The sequence below is a fragment of the Ascaphus truei genome, chromosome 1, assembly GCF_040206685.1.
Source record: "Ascaphus truei isolate aAscTru1 chromosome 1, aAscTru1.hap1, whole genome shotgun sequence".
NCBI classification, from domain to species: Eukaryota; Metazoa; Chordata; class Amphibia; order Anura; family Ascaphidae; genus Ascaphus; species Ascaphus truei.
Window position 1 is genome coordinate 98563329 of NC_134483.1, and position 24199 is coordinate 98587527.

A 24199-nucleotide genomic window follows, 5' to 3' on the forward strand; every position below is an offset into this window, starting at 1 on the left:
CTAAAAGTGTCCTAAAGTAACTTTTTACTACTATTATTTTTTGTATTATTTATATAATGCAGTATAACAAGGGGATACATATGAAAGAGATTACTATAAATCGTGTTTCTGAGGAAGACAGCTACTTAGTTGAAGAGATCCATACTCAGAAAATCTTAGAGCGTTTTATTGCAGCTTCTAAATAACTTTAATGGAAACACAGCAAAGTCAGGTAAAAAGAGCTCCATCTAGGCAGATGTAGTATATCACTTACAAAGTATGTTACTTATAAACAGAAATTGCAGCCAAAAACCATGTGCTTACATAACTAACTAAAACTGCATTTCAGAACTTAAAATAGAACTTCAGAATGTCTTAATGTTACAATACACTATTTGAACCAAGTGAAATAGATTGTGAATCTTGTTTTTGGAAAAAGAACATTTGTTGCAAAAATTACTGAAACCCTTATAGGAAATATAAACTCTGATACATCAATATTTACTGTTTAATGCAACTTTAATGCAGTATTATACCAAACAAAGCCAACATATGAAGGGTTACCACTTTAGTCATATATTATGTGTTCACAATATATGAAAAATGTGCATGCCGACTTATTAAAATATGCTAAATTAGACTAATATGAACTGTTGAAAATATGTCATCCCTTGTTTTATATAATACATTTTCTCTTTACATTTGTGTATGTATGTATATATATATATATATATATATATATATATATATATATATATAAATCTATATATATATATATCTATCAAATAAAAAGATCACTTGGGAGCACATTCACATGTCTTAGATAGGTCTGCAACCCTGCCTTTCACCATTATCACATAGCATGCAGCGCTTCCACTGCAGCAAGGGATTCTGGGAAATGACATGCAAATGAGCACACCGTGGAACCTTTTGCCTGAAATCCATTTTTACACGGAACCCTTATAAGCTAATGCTCGCTGTTAATACAGCCTTTAAGCACAGCATGGGAATCAGATGCAATGCCAGAGAAACCACTCACAGACATGTTTTGACCTTAGTGGGTCTCATCAGTGTGAGGTTGGCTGTGCTGGCTATAAAACACATCCACACCGGGGGAAGGACCAGCACAGGTGTCAAAAGGTTCCTGAAAGCAAGTGATGAAAGAGTGTGTATGTGTATCAGTGTGAATAAAAATGAATGGAGAGCCCACAGTGTATACAGTGCTTTACAAAAGGTGTGTGTGCAGTGGGAGTGGATATAAATGGTGTGAGTGGGTGTGGAAATGTGAGAGTTAGTAGCACAACTAAAAGTGTGTGTGGATACTATGTGGTCCCTATTGGTGTATAGGGATGGAAAAACAAGGAGTATAAGTATGTGTGAGAGACAGCTGTGTGTGCATACATATAGCACAGTATGTACAGACATGGCCTATAGCACTCATGGGAAGAGAGTTCACTTGTGTTAGCAGTGGCCTAAACAGAGATCGAAATGTTATGAGTCATTACTGACACAAGTGAACTCTCTTCCCATGAGCGCTATAGGCCATGTCTGTACATACTGTGCTATATGTATGCACACACAGCTGTCTCTCACACATACTTATACTCCTTGTTTTTCCATCCCTATACACCAATAGGGACCACATAGTATCCACACACACTTTTAGTTGTGCTACTAACTCTCACATTTCCACACCCACCCACACCATTTATATCCACTCCCACTGCACACACACCTTTTGTAAAGCACTGTATACACTGTGGGCTCTCCATTCATTTTTATTCACACTGATACACATACACACTCTTTCATCACTTGCTTTCAGGAACCTTTTGACACCTCCAGCCATAAAACACATCCACACCGGGGGAAGGACCAGCACAGATAACATTCCAATAGACACTGTTTATAGTATAGCTTTTGCTTGCTTCATTCATTGTAACATCGCCGGAAGAAGAGATCAGTGTATCTCGAAAGCTCGCATAAATAAAAGCATTTCGTTAGCCACAGAACAGTATCATCTATTTATTTTTTGATTATATATATATATATATATATATATATATATATATATATATAAACACAATCCAAGCAAGCTCAAGAACACTATATATATGCAAATACAACTGTATGCTCATCTGCATGTCTTAGGCAGGTCTGCAACCCCGCCTTTCCCCATCATCACCCAGCATACAGCACTTCCACTGCAGCAAGGGATTCTGGGAAAGGACATGCAAATGAGCACACAGTGTCACTTTTTGCCTCAAAAACCATGTTAAAAATGGTTTTTGAGGCAAAAAGTGACACTGTGTGCTCATTTGCATGTCATTTCCCAGAATCCCTTGCTGCAGTGGAAGTGCTGTATGCTGGGTGATGATGGGAAAGGCGGGGTTGCAGACCTGCCTAAGACATGCAGATGAGCATACAGTTGTATTTGCATATTTGCTTTCCTGTGGAGGGTTTTTGTCACTTTTTTTACTCACCATAACTTAACTCAGTATTATGGTGTGTGTGTGTATATATACATATATATATATATATATATATATATATAGCAACTGTAAATATTACTGTATGTTCATTTGCATGTCTTAGACAGGTCTGCAACCCTGTCTTTCCCCATTGTCACCCAGCATACAGCGCTTCCACTGCAGCAAGGGATTCTGGGAAATGACATGCAAATGAGCACTCAGTGCCACCTTTTGTCTCAAGCTCGTATTACACAAGCCAATCCTCAAGCCACTGCATGCTGTTTTAAACACAGCTTTTAAACAGAGGCTGGGACGAGATGCAAAGCCATTAGACCTACTCACATACATGTTTCAACCTTGATGGGTATCATCAGTGTGAGGCTGGTCTTAATGGCTTGCAGGTTTGAGACTAGACTAGGTAATCACCACTGTCATTAAGGTTATGGTGGGTAAAAAAAGTGACAAAAACCCTCCACAGTAAAGCATAAAGCAACTGTAAATATTACTGTATGTTCATTTGCATGTCTTAGACAGGTCTGCAACCCTGTCTTTCCCCATTGTCACCCAGCATACAGCGCTTCCACTGCAGCAAGGGATTCTGGGAAATGACATGCAAATGAGCACTCAGTGCCACCTTTTGTCTCAAGCTCGTATTACACAAGCCAATCCTTGCCAATATATATATATATATATATATATAAAGCCAATCATATCAAAGGTTTTCACTATAATTCCTACATTGAGACAATTTCATGAGGTATGATTCCATTGTATACATTGTAAATAATGTACTGTATAACCCTTTTCACTTAATGTAATTATGTATTTGTCATTATAACTCTGTGCCCAGGACATACTTGAAAACGAGAGGTAACTCTCAATGTATTACTTCTTGGTAAAACATTTTTATAAATAAATAACTTTAATGGGTGTTAAAAAAAATCCAAGTACATCATCATTACAGATCTCCCTACCGACTATGCAGTATAATAGTGAGAAAGAACAGGGCATAACGAAACCTAAACCATTATCCAATTCCTTCACATTTCCCCATACTGGACCTCACAAGAAGAGTATGGTCTTCATATTTATTAACATACACTGTAATTCACTGGTGCAGAGGGGCATATAATGCAATGATAAACAATAAAATACAGGCCTACTGTATCTAGTAGTAAAAAGGTGACTAAATATTTAAAAGATACCGTAAATACATAAGAATAGAATTGGTTATACATTTTAAGGACACAGCACAAAGAAGACTACAGGTATAATGAATAAATTCTATACATTTTTATATAGTTGTCCTAAATACTGTGATGAATAATTGTCGAATTTTCATTACAATTAATTTAAAGCCTCCTTACTTTTCAGTTTTTAATTGAATGCTTAATGTTCAATTTATTTTAAGATAAGAATGTAAATTATACAAGACACACCTGCATTAATCTGCTCTAGCCTCCCTGCAGGCAAGCTTTGGGTTTTCTCACATTGTGTATTTTCACTACTGCAGTCAAAACTCAAAAAGCTGCAATGCAATGTACAGTAGGTGGAAATGTTCTTGCAGCTGTATGAATTAAACATACAGATGTCAGATTAATATCAATTTCAGAACATGTTAATCATTTTGAGTAAGCACTTTGCATTTGTGTTAAGACAACCATACTTTTACATAGTTTTAGATCTATTTGTAATAGCGTTTATGTTTAGTATTGCTTGTGAAGGACACTGCAGTATTATTCAAAGTAATCTGCTCCTAGGGCATGCAAATAAGCAAGACATTATGTAGTTCAGTACTTATAGAACTTTTCTACTGTAGCATAAAATATGTGTAAACAAAGTTTGTCCATATTTCAGTTCAAAAGGATCAACAAACATTGCTCAATGTGAATGTGAATCTAGCAACAAAAAAAAAGGACATGGGGGGAAAAGTCTATGCAGCATAATGGGAAACAGAACAGGGAATACGAGAACACACAGCACACCGCATTTTATATCTTGAAATTACCTGTAATCAAATGTACTTGCATACACTTGCCATTGTCTTACCGTGGATGTGAATAATCCTGTCGAGTTGCAGTGTGGAGTTGGCAGCATGATGTTCAGCCCAAAAGCAAGAAAATAGCACCAGAAAAAGTAGGCTCTTCATCTTTGTAAGCCTAATGAATCTTCTTCACTGAAAAAGCATCACATACAAAGAGGCTTGTGAAATTTGGAAACCTTTCCATCTCAGCTGCTGCTGCCTAACTTGTTACAGCATTGTCATCACAGTGCAACCCCTCCACCACATTGCTTTGCCAATTCTGCACTAAAGAAGCTAAATATGAAACCTGGTAAACGTTGCAACAATAAAGCTTTTAGCCTTTAATATATATACAGTATGGCAAAAAGAAAACAATAAAGTTAAAACTATATTTAATATAGTAAGTTATTAAAGTTAGCAAAGCAATTGATTAAACCATAACATTAAACTATAAAGTACAGTAATTCTTCATGATATGAAATAGAATAATATTGATTGGAGTTGCTGTGTTTTTTATCCGTGAGGAAATCAATAGTATTTAAAATAGCTGTTTAATTTTACCCTTTACATTTCACTGCAAAGCCACTTATAATTTTAACATGATACACATAGCATTATTTAAAATCATACATGCACACCGCATGGTAGTTCTATAGGCTACCACTGCAGTTGTTCTGATTGATTTTTCATTCATTTTTACCTACCGTAGAATGCTGAGTTGACACACTAAGTTTCTGTGCATGATAGTCTCTGCAGTCAGCAGAGATATGTACTGCAGAGAAAATCGCAGCTTCTGATTATGAATTAGGCAAATGAGGGGAGAAAGAGATAGAAAATCATGTGATAATCTATCTAATGCAGAGGTTACAAAATCTATGTTTATATATGTATATAAATAAAATATAATTATCTTCTGGCACTCGAGTCTAATAATAAAAACGGACATGTTACTTTACAAATCCATATTGGTGTGTTCTTTACTAACTAGGCTATATGCTTGGAAGAGTATGTTTTTATTTACTGCACAAAATATTGTAGCTGTGCCAAACAACTACCTCTTCTTAAGCTGCTTAAATGATAATACAATATTAAGATTATTGGGGCCAAGAAGGCTCCTAAGTTATTTTGCATTTCTTTTTTTTTTTTGTGGTTCCTTGGCAAAGCAAAATGATTTCTAATGTCTTATTAATCAAAGTTGACTTCAGTTTGCTGTGGAGCATAATTAATTATATGTATGGTTGACTTGGAATTAAAGATATTCTTCATGTGTTGACCCAGTCTCAACATGGCAAAAGCTGCCATATTTAAAGAAAAGTTCTAACATTATATAAGGATTATTAAAAGCCTCAACATCTTGTCAGCAATGTCTTGGATAATTATGAAACGCTGGTCATTTTACATTTTTATTATTATGCACACGTTATGGTATGTTGTGAAATTAAATTGGGCGATTTGGCAACTCAGAGCTTCATTGAATTGTATTGCAAATAACATGATAACACAAATGCCTGGTAACGCTTGTGACTGCAGTAAAGCGGCCCCCCTAGCCATAGGCGGGGGGGCCTCATGATTGGGGGGTCTGGCCTTCCCCTCGCTGGCCCGCCCCCACACCTCCCTCCTCTACTCAGGGGGGAGTTCTCAGACGGCCTACTTAAGGCCATGCTGGCGAGCATCACGGCCTCTTTGCTGCCCGCCAGATGATTCCCGCCCACCCATCCCCTTAGGTAGTGTAGTGCAATCATGTAATGAATAGCAGCAGATTGCTTAGCAGTGCAGGGTATTCCCGGTAATGTAGACATATGCATTGTATGCAGGGTTAATGTTTCTTTGTTCTGTTGCAGCTTGAAAGGCGGAGACTGTGCTGAGTGAAAGGAATGAGGTTCCGAGCAGGAGGGGTCGGTGACCAGTTTTGCCTTTGTCGCGGCGGCTCTTGGGGGGTAGGTGCTTGTTCTTGCCAGACTGGGAGCTGGGCCGTTTGAGCCTGGAGGGAGTACAAGTGGGCAAGGTCAGTTATCCATGACCTCGAGAGCCCGCTCGCGTAGGGGACACGAGGTCAGCGGTTCGAGGGCCGGCTGACTGTCCCCTCCCCCTCCTGTCAAAGGAGCACTCTTGCAGGGAGTGGCATTTAACCCTCTTAGGTTTTCTGTATAAATAAATAGCCGCGGCCATTTTTACCTCCAGTTCCCGTTTCCTGTCTTTATTTGTACGTTACATGTGGGTACAAGGCGGGGAGAGGGGAACCGCCTGGCGGCCTCCCTGGTCATGCAAAATCGCACTATAGAAGTCAGGCTAGTCAACTTTTCACTCTTTTCCCTCAACTCTCCCTATTTGCCCTCCTCTCTCTGGCTCCACCCCTCCTCCCCCCAAGCCCAACTTGTGGAGCAGAGTGCATAGTCTGTCTGTCTGTGCACTAACTAGTGCCAGAGGAGGGCCCGCCCCAAGGGGCTGATACAGGAAGTTAAGCCTCACTTCCGGTGGGACCTAACTTCTGGGGTGGGCCCTCTCACCACCGAGCCCAGAGCAGATGTCCTGTTGCTGGCCTGAGAATGGGTGCAATAATATCTGCTACATCTGTACATAGTAATGGCTTAATTTGTCAAGATTTGTCCAGCAAACTTCTGGACAAACTATCTATTTCTTCGCAAGTCCACAAAAATTTGTTCAAAGCTTTTTTTTTTTTTTTTTTTTTTAAACATGTGAAAGCATGCAATTATATCTAGGTCTCTCTTTTTGTTAAATAAACAGGACCAAGTGTCCTTCTGCCAGGAAAATCCCATGATGCCTTGGGCCAGCTTGTGTACCTTGGCCCATAGCACCAATACCTTTCGGCAGGTCCACCACATGTGGAGGAATTCTGCTCTCTGTCCACAGCTCTTCGGGCACCTGGTAGAAGACTCTGGGTACATCCTTGAAAGCTGCACTGGAATTAAATATCACCTATACAGCAGCTTATATGATTTTTTCCATAGTGCTTGTATAGATGGATGCAGGGTCGCAGATAGATTTCCCGGTGCCCAGCATTAGAGTTATTGCTGGGCCCCCCACGTTTCGACGGTCTTGAGAGCCCCCTCAATTCACACCTCATGAGCCCCCTCTATTTCCCCCCTCTTCCCATGTATTTCTCTCCCCTCCATCTCACTCCCTCACTTCCTCACTCACCCCCTCTCTCCCCCCTCCATCAATTATCCCACTCTCGCTCAATCCCTTCACCCCACCTCACATGTATTTATCTCCCCTCCATCTCACTCCTTCTCTTCCTCACTCACCCACTCTCACTCTCCCCCCCTCCATCAATTACTCCACTTTCATTCAATCCCTGCCCACCTCGCATGTATTTCTCTCCCCTGCATCTCACTTACTCCCTCTTTTCCTCCCTCACTCCCTCCCTCACCCCCTCTCTTACACCCCTCTCTCCTCTCACTCTCCCCCCTCCGTCAATTACTCCATTCCTCACTCATTCCCTCCCCACTCACACAATCCCCCCACAGAATACATACCAAAAAATACCACCCGCCAAATACAAAAAATCTTTCCAGACCCTAAAAATTAAAAAAAAAAAAATCTGCACCTGTCAAATACATTAAAAAAACTACCGCCAAATACATACAAGCCCCCCACACCCAAAATACATACAAATCCCCCAACCAACAAATACATTTAAAAAACCTCACCCTCAAATACATATATAAAAAACCACCCCCCAAATACATATAACGAAAACACCCCCAAATACATATAAACAAACACACCCCAAATACATATAACCCCCACCTCCCAAATACATATAACCCACCACCTTCCAAATACATATAAACCCCCAACCCCAAATACATATAAAAAATCAACCCACCCCAAATACATATAAAAAACTTCCCACCCCTCAAATCATATATCTTCCCCCACCCCAAATACATATAACTCCCTACCCCCAAATATAAACCCCATAAATACATATAAAAAACCCACCCGCAAATACATATAAAAAAATGCCCCAAATACATATAAACACCCCCATTCCCCAAATATATATAAAAACACCCCCCAAATACATATCACCCCTAAATACATATAAACACCCCACCAAGTATATATATTAAAAAAACACCCCCAAATATGTATAACCCCCCACCCCCAAATAATTTGCATGTCATTTCCCAGAATCCCTTGCTGCAGTGGAAGCACTGGATAATGGTGAAAGGCAAGGTTGCAGACCTGTCAAAGACGTGAGCTTTTTATTTGCTATATGGTATACGGTTTCTTGTTGCCTTTTTCACCCATCATAACTTAAATCACTCTCTTTGTTATCAGAGAGAAGTTATGAGAATATAAATCTTCACATTTGGTAGCCAGGAAAAAATCCTAGATACTTTATAGCATATTTTTGCTATTTAAAGTCGAAATTTAAGCGTAGTAGTTTTGTTTCTGATTGGGAGAGGTTTATATCCCGTGCTTCGGACTTGTTCTTATTGATTTTAAAGCTGGAGAGCCTCCCAAACTCTAACAGTTCCTGTAACAGATTTGGGAGCAATGTAAAGGGCCTCACCAATGAGAGGAGGTTATCTGCATAAAGACTAATTTTGAATACCTTCACACCTGTCTGAAACCCTAAAATATCATTGTTTGATCTCATTCACACAGCCAGAGATTCCAGGGAGAGAGAGAGTTAATAGAAGAGGGGAAAGGGGACAGCCCTATCTAGTGCTTCCTTATTTGCGCCGAAGAAATCCCAGTGCAGACAACTTTAGCCGAGGGGCAAAGTTACAGGGCAAGGACAGCCTTGAGGAAGATACCTCTTAGGACAAATTTGGTGAGGTTCTCTTTCATATAGCCCTACTCCACCCAGTCAAATATTCTTCCACGTCTACAGACAATAACATGGTCAAAGATTTAGATTGTTTGGATAGTGATCACATCAATTGGTCTCCTTGTGTTCTCTGTAGGCTGTTGGTGATAAACCCCACCTGGTCTGGATGGATAAGGAACGGAAGTAAACATTAAGGGGCCTATGCTGTAAGCGTTCATAAACCACTTATTGAGCACTTATCGCACAAAATGCCTACTGCTATTCAGTAAGCCTCAATAAGTGGGTGATAAAGGCCTGAATCTGCAAAAAAAAATTGTTCAAAAACAAATCGTCGGGTGATAAGTGGCTTATCACCGCTTTCCGGAATGTTCATAAGCTCGTGCAATTCTAGCAGCCGCGAGTAGGTTATCGACGCCTATCGTGGCTCTAGAATAGCGATCTTCTCCCCAAATCCAAACACCAGAAAAGGTTGGCGGGTGGGGAGAAGGTGCACTGTGGGGCCTGCAGATATTCGTCGGGACCACCTCGGGATCCCCGCTGACATGTGGTATTAATCGTGTGTGTAAAAAAATAAATCATGGTTTTATGTGGAGGAACGATGTGGGTTGTGTATTGGTGCTTCTTAAATATTTTTAATTTAGTTTTTATGACTAGTGTAGATAATCAGGGGGTCTCTGGAGCAGAACCGCGTTGGTTTCAGGTCAGAGGACCCCTGCTTCCCGAGATACAGGCCCCGTTTTGGGGTGCCGGTATCTCCTATGCATGTAAATGTCCCGATCACGTGACGCGAGACATCTACATGCACAGGAGATACCGGCACCCCATAACGGGTCCTGTATCTCGGTAAGCAGGGGGTCCCCAGACCTGAAACTAACGCGGTTCTGCTCTGGAGACCCCCTGCTCATCTACACTAGTAATAAAATGTATATTACAAAACATAAATTTGAGCGAGATTTGCACTGGGAGAGGCAGCTCTCTCTGCTGCAGAAGGGAATCGCCGGATTAGGCCTTTTCAGAGGCTCGATCCTATCGCCGGCAGCAACTCGCCCGTTTTGGGAATTTTGCTATCAAAGGTAATCAACGCTTTCTGAATACCGTGATAGCAATGCTCACCAAAACGGTGATTTAAATGGCCCGGCGATTTTTTTTATGAACCTTTACTGCATAGGCCCCTAAATCTATTGGACAAGATCTTTGAAAATATTTTTAATTCCACAGTAATTAGATTAATTGCCCTGTAGCTTGAACATTGTGAGGTGTCTTTACCTTCCTTTGGTATCAGAGAAATGTCAGCCTGTAACATAGTCTGTGGGAAAGAGGCTCCTGCAAGGATAGTTAAATAAGTTTAAGAGATGTGGGACAAACAGGGGATCACCTTTTTTTATAATAAATGTTGAAGAAGCTGTCAGGGCTGGGGGCTTAGGCTGATTTAAGAGATTATTATCTCTGTGACTTTGTCTATTGTGTAAAGGGAGCACAGTTGTGTGGCCTCTTCCCTGGACAGTGCTGGGAAATTTGACCCTTCTAAATAACGGGAGAGTTTAGTCATATAGTATCTATCTGTCTCGATTTTATATCATGATGTCATATAGTTTGGAATAGAATTCTTGGATTTCCTCCACTATGTGGGAATGGATGTATGGTATGGTTCCAAATTTTGTCCCGCTCAAATTAATTTTGTATAGGGGTTGTTTGTTTCGCATTTTATGTGCAAACACGGAATCTGCTTTTTCATAGAGTTATTTTAGTCCATATCATTGCGTTCTCTGCTGCCTCAGAGAGGCAGACATTCAGTTTCCCTCTACGGGTTGTTAGTTACGAGGGGCCGGTCTTAAAGTCTCTAAACCTCTGACCTCAAGAGCTCAGATCTAGCAAACCTCTGCTTTTTCCTGTTAGCAGCCACACTAATTAATTTACCTCTGAGTAACACTTTGTGTGTCTCCCAGAGCAACAACGGGGATGAAATACTGCCTGTTGTTTGGAGATCATTTACAATGTCTGAGTTAATCTCTAATGTTATTTCTAGTATCTTCAGAAGGGACTCGTTCACCTTCCAGGAGGAAAACAGGGGGCGTTTGTGAGGTTTTGAAGTGTTAGCTCTATTGTAGCGTGGTCAGATGACATGATACTATTCATTTTGACAGTGTTCACTTGGGAGATTAACGTGGAGTCTACAAGAAGGTAGTCATTATTCATATATATTTGGTGAGGAGCAGAGAAGAAGGTAGAGTCCTTCTCATCTGTCAGTGTCCTACCTTTACTTCTGTGACAGGGCACAGCACCCTAAGGCCGTGGGCATAGTAAAAAATAGCGTGCTGTTGGTTATACAGGCCCACGTCAAGTCACCTCCTAGGATCAGTTGTCTCTAGTAATCTTACTTATTACATTGAAAAATGTATTAATAAAATCTGATTTGTTTACATTTGGGCATACTGTATACGTTGACAAATTTTATGTCAGCCACAAAGAGGGTACCGTTGATAATTAGGTAGCACCCGTTTTTCTGTTCTGACCTGATTAGTAACAAAGTGAATTATTTTATGAATGAGGCTCGCAAATCCTTTTTTTCAACTGGCGCTGAGGGCAAAGAGACCATGCGGGAACGTTTGTCAAAGTATCTACTTTTATCGGAGTGTTTGACGTTTACTCCTGGAGGAAGAGAACGTCACCGGATAACGATTTGTAGTCTCTCATTCCTAAATGCCATTTTTGTGGGCTATTGAGGGCTTTAGTTTTATTTAAAATGACTTTAAGTGACATGTTGAGCTGTTGTGATACCTGTAACCGTAGAAGCTCCCCGGACACCCATCACAGAGCATGTGTTAGTTCGGAAGCCCTTGTAAGAAGGGAAAGGGGAGGGGAACACGGCAGGATGTCCCGAGTAACATATGAGAGAGAACATGTTAGGTTACAAGAGGAATGACCTGAAAAGTGACAAACACAGGGGAGGGAGGCTGGGAAGGTAAAAGGAGGGGGTGCGTCTGGACTGGGGACAGAGACCAGACATGTTCGCCCATGATCGGTAGTGGGGATAGGGAATAGCAAGGGTCTGGGATGCTGGGGTTAGTGTAGTGAGGTCAATACTTTGCAGGGGCAGGGAATTGAAGGTGGGAAAAGAGACAGGACATTTGTTGAACAAAACCTTGTGAATGATGATAAGCAATCATGTTTTGCAGAGTGAAATTAATAATGGAGAAAATATGAATTAATATCTCTTAAGACCAAACACAACCTTTAAACCTAGGTATGGGCAACACTACTTATGGGTAACACATTTAATTTTCCTCTCCCCCCTTTTGAGGGTGAGTGTGATGTAGGCTGTCCAGCTGCAACATCCCGGGTCATGTAGATTCATGGTAGCTGTGGGCCAACAAGCCAGCCATAACGGAATGGAAAGGGGAGAAGGAGGAAGAACAAAGAGGAGTGAGGAGGGAGGAGAAGCATGGGAAAGGAGGGTGTGGGGAGGGGAGAGAGGGGGAGGGCGATGGAAGGAGGGAAATGGTGGGGGAGAGAAAAAAGGGGTAGGGAGGATTGATGAGGAGAGGGGACTGGCAGAGGACACTACTGCAGGGATGGCAATGGTTGCTCGCTTGTGCTTATAGAGAGTATCAGGGTGTTCCCTGGTAGAGCACTACTGTCTTGTGGGTCATGACAAGGGATATATATGAGGGCTAGGGAGGGGGTTATTTCTAGGGCTCAGGGGACAAGACCACCCTCCAGTTCAGGGGACCGCCTCAGCTAATTGCTGTTAGGTCTAGACCGCAACAGGATCACCTTTCAGGCCGAGAAGGTCGCAACAGGGCCTCACCTTAAGCCGGGTCTTCCATTGATTTCTCTGGAGGGGAGATTTGTACTGGACCCCTCACAAGTGACTGAGAAGTCACCGACCCTGTATTTGGACATGTGTTTGGACTTAGTCTGGAGGACTTTCAGCCAAGTCGGTTAACATTGCTCGCGGAAATCTCAGCCAGCTGCCTCGGCTCTAGTCTAGGTAATTGTAGACCACTGATTAGTGCTCAGCACCAACAGGGGACATGGGGTGTGAGCACAGCCCTGATTGACGCCCCCTCTCTGAGTTCTGGTGCCTCTCCAGGCCAGGGATCTACTGCAGTTTGGGGGCTGTCAGGTGTGGTGAGGGGGCTATCCCCAGTTTCTCAAGGTATGGTCCTCCCTCTTACATGTTTCTGAGAGAGAGCTGGAAGCCATTATGGGCCATGAGAAGCCTAAAGGGGAAGATTCACCTGTAGCGGTTCTTCTTCCCCCACAGTACCTCAGTAATAGGCCTCAGACCTCTCCTGGGTGCCACCTCCCACAAGTCTGGAAATCCCAGCGGGGCCTCTGCGTATGTGTCTGCTACAGTCGGGACTCTCGTCAGAGGCAGAGGGCAGCACTCTGCTCCAACTGTCCATCGCCCACATGGGTTTGCCTACCTTGCGGCCATGTCAGCTAGGCACCATCAGGGAACAGAGATCAGGGGCAGGCATCAAATCTGGCGTCTTTGTTGTTGTTTTACCCCCAGCTTTGGAGCAATCTATCCAGATGGCTTAAGTAAATATCGGACCCGGCAGGGCCACTGAGCAGTAATCAGCCACGCCGGCTTTCTGGTTAAGCCTCAATGATTTTTACAGACAGTAGATTGGTTTAATGTTATTGGAATGTCACAATGTTGGTATTGATTTGTTTCATATGAAACACTTTCAAAGAAATTGTTCGTTTTTAGAGTTTTCATGACAAAACCTGGTGGATGGCAGAGCACAAGCTTAATGCGGCCATCTTGCAGAGCACACGGCCACGCCCCCAGTTCACTTCAGTTTTAAGTGCATTTTTGCTTTAGCTAAGTAACATTTTTGCATTATTCAGTGACATTTTTCTTTTGCTTAGTCAAATGTTCACATAATTAAATGTAAAAAATAGAGGCAACTTTTTGTGAAAAGTCAAACTTTCGAATCCCCCCCACCATTTTGTGCAGCAGTTTTCAGCTTTGTCTAAATATTTGCCCATCTCTATTGGTACAGTATCTTTTAGAAAACCCATTATTGGATTAAAGGTTGCTTATGTTAAAACATGCTCTTTTAGTACTAAAATCACTGTAAAGGAGAATCTGCTAGATATTGACTCTGAGGTACTGTACAGTAGCCGCATGTAATAATAATAATAATAATAATAATAGCATGTTCTTGTATAGCGCTGCTAGTTTTATGTAGCGCTTTACAGAGACATTTTGCAGGCACAGGCCCCGTGGAGCTTACAATCTATGTTTTTGGTGCCTGAGGCACAGGGAGATAAAATGACTTGCCCAAGGTCACAAGGAGTTGACACCAGGAATTGAACCAGGATCCCCTGCTTCAAACTCAGTGCCAGTCAGTGTTGTTACTCACTGAGCCCCTCCTTACACCAGGCGCTATTTTGTTTTCAGGAATGGCTTTTTATGATTGCTATACAAATCACATTATATATTCACACAAGTTAAAGCAGCAATCCCCACTTTTTACTTAATGGGCACTGCTTGTCCCCCAGAGCTGAACCATGCTATTTTCAGCTTTGGAAACCCTCTCCTGAGATACAGTAATTACTAATGAAGTTACCATGTTTAATTCTCCCTCCAGGAAAAAAAACAAATATCCAAAACATCTCGGGCCAATAAAAAACTGCTACATCATTGGTTTGCGCTTCATATTAAACAACCATTTAACTTCCCATTAAAATGCCGGTATTAATTCTTGTAACTTAACCAGGGAATTTATTGGGAAACAGGGGGTTCCCGGAGCTGAAAACAGTGCTGAATGGCTGCTTTAAAGACCAGGAAATACATTTAACTGCAAAGCCTGACTTCTCAATTAAATAACATAGTAACATAGTAGATTAGGTTGAAAAAAATGTATCTCCATTGAGATCAACCTTTGTTAAATTCTAAATGGGCGAGATAGTCACCCTATATTTATAGTTGACCTAGCAGAAAGCTTTATTATTTTTTAGTAAACTAAAGGTATGCTATAAAAAGCATTAATGAAATTAGAAGATACGTATAATTAAAAACAGTTTAATTTGAGATGAACCATCAGAATATCGCTTTCTCATGAGACACGAACCACAGAAGTGCCTGGACCAAAATGTGAGGAAGTGTTATGTCATAGTGACATTCCTCCCACCCACTGATGCCATGATGAAGCAATTAGTTGTTTTTATCAAAATCTTCAGGATATCAAATCTCAATAGTTTTTTATCAGAGTACTAGCTCCCAAAGGTAAAACTGGCATGATGTTGGTATGGGTAAAAAAAATAATAATACTGTAGAATAGAAATATTATTACAACTTGGCTTTCTTTTATCAGCTCTGACACTATTTTTATTACATGTGTTCATGGTTGACCCTGTACAAAAACTATAATACAACATATTCTACGTTTGTTTGTTTTTTTTACTTCTAACTGGACATAACCCTTTGCTATCCTTATCCTCCATTTCCTTGCACAGTACAGCATTTTGTGCTCCAAATGTGTCTTGATAAATCATTCCCAGTGTGTGTTAAAAATACTTAATTGTGTTAAAGCACTACTAGTGAATGCAGGCCTATGCAAGGTGAAAGTGAGTTACTTATTCAATGGCATGGTTTAATATGCAATTTAAAGCTGGATTTTGAAGTCTAAATTTGAAAGCTACTGTACTGATAATGACAGGGGGGGGTGAGAGGATGAAGTGATGGGGGGTAACAGAGGATGAAGGGAGGGGTTGAGAGAGGATGAAGGGAGGTGGGATAGGGGGATGAGAGAGGACAAGGGGGGGTGAGAGGACAAAGGGGGGCGGGAGGGTGAGAGGACAAGGGGGGTGGGAGGGTGAGAGGACAAGGGGGGGGTAGGAGGGTGAGAGTACAAGGGGGGGTGGGAGGGTGAGAGGATAAGGGGGGGTGGGAGGGTGAGAGGACAAGGGGCGATGGGAGGGTGAGAGGACAAGGGGGGGGTAGGAGGGTGAAAGGACAAGGGGGGGGGGAGGGTGAGAGGACAAGGGGGGGTTGGAGGGTGAGAGAACAAAGGGGGGTAGGAGGGTGAGAGGACAAGGGGTTAGGAGGGTGAGAGGACAATGGGGTCTGGGGGGTGAGAGGACAAGGGGGGGTGGGAGGGTGGCAGGACAAGGGGGGAGAGAGAGAGAACATAAGGAGGGGGTGCAACAATCTTGGAATTTGTGGGAGGAGCAGTAAGATCAGTATTGCTCGCCATGTACAGTATGACTGCAGGTCAGTTATTTATAAATGATCTGACCATTACGTAATTTGTTCTAAATTTCACTCCAAGCATGCACCAATATTCTATTTCCTAAAACAATCCTCAGAAGGGTGCTCCCTCCCAAGACTCCTCCCCAGATTTTTTACGAAATAGAATATAAATTAGTGCAAATTGGTGAATACTTGGAGTGAAATTTAGAAATAACATTCTTCCCCACCAACGATTCTTGAGTGCGTTGCACCTTTCACCACTGTGTCCAGTATTTTTGGACAAGCCACCTGGCAACCCTACTCGCTCTCCCCCCGCCCTGCACAACGACTCCGCTCACGCTCCCCCCACCGGCTCCACTCGCTCTCCCCCCGCCTGACACCCCGGCTCCGCTCGCTCTCCCCACGCCCGGCACCCCGGCTCACGTCACAACCGCTCGCAGCCTAGCAGTGCAGCACTTCCGGTGCCTGCTGCTGCTAATGAGCGAGTGGGAGGCTGGGAGCGACAGTGTAGGCTAATGTTGTTAAAATGGCCCTGTGTGAAATGTTCGAATAACAGTCGCTGCATCTGTAGGTGGATGTACTATGTTTTTTTTTCATACTAGGCTCCTCCAGATACAAGCCACTTTCACAACTACATTACTTTCCACTGAGGTACTGTAGCTCATCAAATGTTTATGACCAATTTGAATCAAATCTGCAAGTGAAGCTGTTATTTCCTCTATAATAGTATTCCACTTTTAAAGCGTAAGCTGGGTTGTGATTGTGTGTCAAATAGTACAAGGCCCCTAAATATGAACACCTGGGGTTGAAATCTGGAAATGATCCAAACATGGACAGTTTTACGACTATAGAGTTTCTCTGTCTTGTTAATAGCACATGTTTTTACATATTACAAGCAAACACCATTCGTTGTCACTTTGTAGCAAACATCGAGTCTGGAAGCAAGGCTGGCAAATTTGTCTCAATTTGTCTGCAAATGAAAATGCGCTCAAAACTCAATTTGAATGAAAGAAGAGAGCATACAGTACCTTTCCATGATGATAAACTGAATGCATATGGATAATGAATAATGGATAAAACAGAAATGTTGTGTGGCTTGATTACTCCATCTGTAAGATTAAACTTAATGTTATAACCAAAGGCAGATTTCAAATAGTTATTCTTCTGCAGTGATTTGCTTCAGAGAGAAGATAAAGAATAATATTGTTAATGGTAGTTTTCAGTTAACAGAGGTAAGGAAATTCACTGTTGCATGGAATCAATGTAAGTATAGTAACTTGCCAATGGCCTGTGAAATATAACAGACTTCCGAGGCACGATTTCCCTTAGTGTTTAGGCATTTATAGCATGTGATTGGATCAAATTTAACTAAAGTAACTAATTCAAGAACTGGTCTAAAATATAGCTTAGAACCTAGTATGTATGCCACAAGAAACCACAATAGTGTGTGTGTGTGTGTGTGTGTGTGTGTGTGTGTGTGTGTGTCTGTCTGTCTGTCTGTCTCTCTGTCTGTCTGTCTGTCTGTCTCTGTCTGTCTGTCTGTCTGTCTCTCTGTCTGTCTGTCTGTCTGTCTCTCTGTCTGTATATCTATCTGTTACTGTCACACCAGTGTTATTTACAAGTATAGCATGTTGCAAATTAACTTAAAGCCAACAGTTTTATTACCAATTGTATAAGTTATGGTGTATAAATGATAAACTTGGGATTTACACATGGCCAAAAATATTATTACTTCCACATAATGATTTGATTTCCCAAGAAGCCAAGAACACACGTAACAATATAAAACACACATAAAATGTATATATATCTGCAACGTAGTTCACATATTCTATATTTCTGTATCTTTTCTTTTACTGTATTGCCTTCATTTATTGTAAACAATCCAGAGAGCATTTTGTGAGCATGATCTATGAAAATATTTTCATTAAAATAGCACCACATTGAAAAAAAAAAGATATTCTTATGAAAAAGACACATGAATCGATTGGTTATGAGAGGGCAATTTAGAATTCCAGAAGTGCTTATTTCATCAAAACTGAAGTCACCTTTGCTCTCATATGTCATAAAGGAGAAATGTTCAACAAAACTGAAACTCTCCCCGGGAAAACACAGAGCACCATAAAAAAAGAAAGACATGTTCACAGATTGGAGCATTACGTGTCACTCGGAAAACAAATGAAAATTGAAAAGTGTCTCAGTCTTATAAAGCTTGAATACTATTGTCATTAGGGAAAACAATATAATCAGAATGCTACTGTACTATTCACACTATGGGGTCAATTAATCAAACTATTCTTGCTGCAAAACTGGGACAGATTTATGAAAGAAAAAAGAGAATTAATTTGTATTGTATCTTGTGGAACATTGTGGGCACCACTCCTTAGAAAATACATTATGGAACTAGAGAGAGTGCAGAGAAGAGCCACCAAATTAAAAAGGGTATGGACAATCTGTGAGGAATCCACTCCATGTTTTTCTCGTAGCCTTGCAGGGTGCTGTTCTTCTCACTAAATTCCCTCTTTGCAATCAAGAGCAGCTGTGCGGGCTAACACTGCAACCTAGCCTTGTACTCAGTCATTGGAGCAGTGCCCTCACACCATCCTCCTCAGATTGGCCTGCTGGCCTTTAAGTACTGCATTCCCCACAATCCCTCTCTGCCGAGCATAATCCTTCTCTGGACGTTACTGTCTCTGCCACAAGCTGCCTGGCTTGTCTCCTTGTGTACTGACCTCTCTACTCTCGTTAGTAGTTCCTTAGTTCCTGAGGCCTGCTGCTACTTTCCATGCAGAGGCCTGAGTATCCTGTGACCTGCTGCTATCTCCATGCAGAGGCCTGAGTACCCTTAGGCCTTATGCTAATCTCCATGCAGAGGCCTGTGTTTCCTGAGTATCCTGAGGTCTGCTGCTTCTCTCCACGCAGAGGCCTGATCCTGACTCCTGCTTTGGACTTCTCTGCTGAAGCATTGGTTTTCCCTGACGCTGCCCCGCGCTGTACTTCAGCCAGCCTGCTGTCTCCCCCTGCTGAGACTGGTGTCATGGGCCGAGCCCGCTCCTCACACAGAGGCCACTCCCACACTCACGCTCCTAAGCTGAAGCGGGGAACTTCTGACTACCTGTTGCCGAACTCCTGCTTGTATAACGACGATGCTGCCTTCTCCAATCCTGACACTGCTATGTACGACTACGAACTGTGCACTCCGGATCAGTCTGCGCGGACTAAGGTCGGTGATTATATAACCCCACCTCAGCCCCACGGTCCGATCCCGTTTGTGGCGAACACAATCATAACAGAATTTAACTTATGAGGAGAGCCTCGCTAAATTAGATTTATTTAGAAAAGAGGCATGTAAGAGAGGATATGATAACTATATACAAATATATTCGGGGACAGTACAAGAAGCTTTCAAAAGAACTATTCATTCCAAGGGCAGTACAAAGGACTCGGGCCATCCCTTAAGGTTTGAAGAAAGGAGATTTCACCAGCAACAAAGGAAAGGGTTCTTTACAGAAATGGCAGTTACAATGTGGATTCCATTATCCACTGAGACTGTGATAGCAGATAAAATAGATTTGTTCAAAAAAAAGTTGAACATCTTTTTAGAAAGGAAAGGTATACAGGGATATACCAAATAAGTAATCATGGGAAGAATGTTGATCCAGGGAGTAATCTGATTGCCAATTCTTGGAGTCAGGAAGGAATTAATTTCCCCCTTTATGAGATATCATTGAATGATATGACACTGGGGTTTTTTGTTTTACTTCCTCTGGATCAATATAGAAAGTATAGATATAGGATAAAGTATATGTTGTCTAAATGTAGCATAGGTTGAACTTGATGGAGAATGTCTTTTTTCAACCTCATGTAATTTATCGTTGATTAATTGTGAGCCATATGGCTGTGTAACATCAAAAGAGACATCATAAGTGTCATATCTAAAGTGTCTACAAGAGTTAATTTTGGAGTTGAAATTGGAGGTGAATATTGGAGGAAGATCTGGACTCTGCATTACAACTTTGCCACTGTGAGACATTGTCTTTTAACATCTGTGATTATTTGTTCATTTTTATCCTCCATTACTTGTGAAGTCTCTCCTCCTGCATCTTACTATGCCCTCCCTACTGTTTTTTATGTTTACTGTTTCCTCACTCCTTTGTGAATGTCTCTGTTCTCTCCAACTTCCCCACTCCCCACTGCACCATTATTTATACACCCCTCTCCCAACAACTTCTATACCCCTCAATAAAAAACACCCACACAAATTCGCTATTCACATCCTCTATCTACTCTTTCCCACTGCTGGGGATCTTCTGCAGAAGATAGAACCTATAACATTGGGACAGATTAGACAGAGAAACAGATCATAGTGAAATCTGTGAGGGAACTTGGGATAACCACCTCTGTTGAAGGAACTGACAGGAGAATGGTCTTTTGCATAAAGGGCTGGAGTGGCACTGAAACCAGCAGCCAGAGGTGGAGAAACAATGGAAATCCTTGTGTTGTTGTCGGAGTGCCATATGGGGGGAAATATTTACAAATAATAGAACATCATGTGAATCCACATTTATTAAAAAAATATAAACTATGCGGATCATCCGCACCCCAGAGGAAGCAATAGCGAAACACGTAGGTTTAACGCGTAAGCTATAGAGAGATTGAGAGCCCAGCTGTTAGCATCGCCCTGCCGTCTTTCCGGTGGACTTATACTGATATCGCGAGAGGAGACATCCATCACGTGACGCGGAAGTACTCCGTTCCAGCTGAAAGTCGTACATCGAGAAGCACCGTCATAGAGTGAGACATGGCGTCAGCCTTGGGGCTTATGTCTAACAGCACTGTTACATCCTCAAGTTTGTGAGTGCAATGTACATTTTTAAGTTTGCCTTTTTTTTTTTAATAAATGTGGATTCACACAATGTTCTGTTCTCTGTAAATATTTCCCCCCATATGGAGGTTTCTACCATGACAGTCCGACAATACCACAAGGATTTTCATCGTTTCTCCACCTCTTGCTGCTGGTTCCAGTTCTACTCCAGTCCTCTATGCAATAGAACATTCTTCCTGTGTGTTCCTTCAACTGGGTGAGAGAGTGAACCTGAGCTGCAGAGACAGATAAGGATTTATATATTTTATATTTATTTTAATAATTGTTTTATTTGTTTTACATGTTGTGACCTTAATTAGTGATTTGTCGTGCCGTTTTATATTTTCTTTCCAGATATAATCTGCTGGTGGATTTTAGGAATCAATCCGTGGATTCCGCAATCCACCGACGCATTTTAAGAATCCAATCCATGGATTCAATAAACGTGTACAAATTGCTGAATCCACAGATTGGATTTTTTAAATCCGTAAATGGATTGTGGAATCCGCGGATGGATTGCCGGTGTAAAAAAAAAAAAAATCTGCAAAAGACAAATCGACATTTTTGAGACTAATCCGCTGAAATTCACGGACCAAAGGAACCGGTGATCCACGGCGGATCCAATTTGCCCATCTCTACTTGTTCCCAGCTCTGGATTTTGTGCATAATACATTTTAAGACAATAAAGGGATATCAAGGAGAAGATTATCTTTAAGGCAAGCACATAATGTATACAACTGAACTGCAAGCGATAGATAATTTGGAATTGAATATGCTATAAATGAATGTGACCTGATATGTGAAACCAAGAGACTTAATGAGATCACGTGATAGTTTTGAAAACTGAGAAAAAATGGTGGATCGTGTTGAGTCAGACGATATTAATCTTTTTGCAGTTTCTTTGAAGTATTGATAGTAATACAATGCATAACACTAACACCTTGCCTTTATACAGCGATGCAGGGTTATATGCGCAAACCTAAATTTTTCCTCATTTTTTTTCAGTAAACTCCACCATTCTCTCTACGGTAACCTTTAGTCCTCCAAGAAGCAAAAATTGTACTACAATGATAACTTCGTTTCCTGAATGTCTTCTAGTCGCCAAACAGCACCAAGTACAATTCCTTTAGAACACTTTTCATTACTTGTTTGTGCTCCAGTGAGTTGGCAGTAAGGGGTGTTATGGCAGCAGAAGGTGACTTATGGAGTAGCCTGCTTAATAAATATTGTGCTGTATTATTAATTGGTTAATGTGTGTACAATAGTTTGAGATTTTAATTAAATAGAAGAATAGTCATCCATTAATTGTTCTGTTATTAACTTCAGCACTTCGTTATTCCCTGTAGGCAATTGCTAAAATCATATGCACTGAAGAGCAAAAGGAACATTTCTTTACTGCAATGTTCTTTTAGCACAAATGTTGACATAGAATAACAGTTTACTTTGAGACAGACACATATTGCAAATGTAGGAGGTTAATTTACTAATGTTTCCAAGCTGCAAAACAGGGGCAAAAGTAAAGTAGAGAAACTGCACCAGATTAATTGTATTGTATGTCTTTATTTATATAGCGCCAAAAGTGTACTCAGCACTTCACAAAGAATACAGTACAGGGAATTTTAATTATACAATAAGTGCATGAAAATCAGACAATAGGAAAGGAAATCCCTGCCCCGAAGAGCTTACAATCTAAGAGGTTTGAGGGGAAACTTACAGAGACAGTAGGTGAGGGAGTAAGTGCTGTAGATGGCAGTGTTTGGTCACAATGTGTGGTAGGAGTGACTGAGTGTGGGACAATAGCCATGAGTGCAGGCTATTGGGATACTTGATTTGTGGGGTGAGATTTAAGGCTGGTCAGTATTAAATGAAAAGGTTAACACCATTTACAGGGGAAGAGATGGCAGGGACACCTATGGGGAGATCCCCAGCAGTGGGAAAGAGTAGATAGAGGATGTGAATAGAGGATTTGTGTGGGTATTTTTTATTGAGCGGTATAGAAGTTGTTGGGAGAGGGGTGTATAAATAATGGTGCAGTGGGGAGTGGGGAAGTTGGAGAGAACAGAGACATTCACAAACTTTAATAATAAATAATTGCAGAGAGACAAGTGATGTGCAAATAAATGCAAAACCAATGTGTGTTAAAAACCCCTTAGAGAGGAGCGGGTGGGAGAGGGTAGTAACAGACCATATAGGGAAAAACACTAGGATATTAGTGTGTGTATATATATATATATATATATATATATATATATATATATACATATATATATATATATATATATATATATATATATATATATATATATATATATATATATATGTCAGAGGAGTAAAGTCCCTATTTTAACTACCAGATAGCTAAATAACTCTGTAGGAGGAGTCAGAGTAGGGCATAATACAACAGACGGAATATGTATATATATATTGCATAAGTCAAAGAAAACCAAATGTCCCCATCCAAAGTTTCATAATGTATTTGAGGGAAAATACAGCGTCATTGGATCTAGGCAATTGCAGCTGACAATAGCAATATATACAACCGTGGTCCTTGTACTCCTGGTGCTCAATCTGACTGCAAGGGTATCCTACAGGGGGACCTCTGTCACTTTTTTCTGTTACTTTAGCCCATTTCCCTGTGCACCAGGCTCACTTTACTATTTTTATTATTTTTTCTATGTGGTATTATGGTTTGAGCAGTGTCCCACCTCTTTCATCTATTTAACACTTACCTGTCAGATTAAGATAAAATGTGCCACAGATGTTAGAGGTAGTGAAAAGTGGAGCAATGTACACCCCCCTGCCCCCACCCCCCTTTAACCCCCCCCCCCACACACACACCATTGTAAGA

General features: G+C 41.2%; 1 protein-coding gene across 2 annotated transcripts in view; it reads right to left on the reverse strand.

The window, feature by feature from the left end:
- Positions 1 to 24199, reverse strand: part of HAPLN1 (hyaluronan and proteoglycan link protein 1) — an 84102-nt gene that overhangs the window by 34295 nt on the left and 25608 nt on the right. For both annotated transcript variants that reach the window (XM_075592582.1, XM_075592592.1), the window contains one exon: positions 4500 to 4626. In XM_075592582.1, the coding sequence (XP_075448697.1) occupies positions 4500 to 4599 (100 nt within the window). In that variant the 5' untranslated portion in view covers positions 4600 to 4626. The remainder of the gene's footprint in view (positions 1 to 4499; positions 4627 to 24199) is intronic.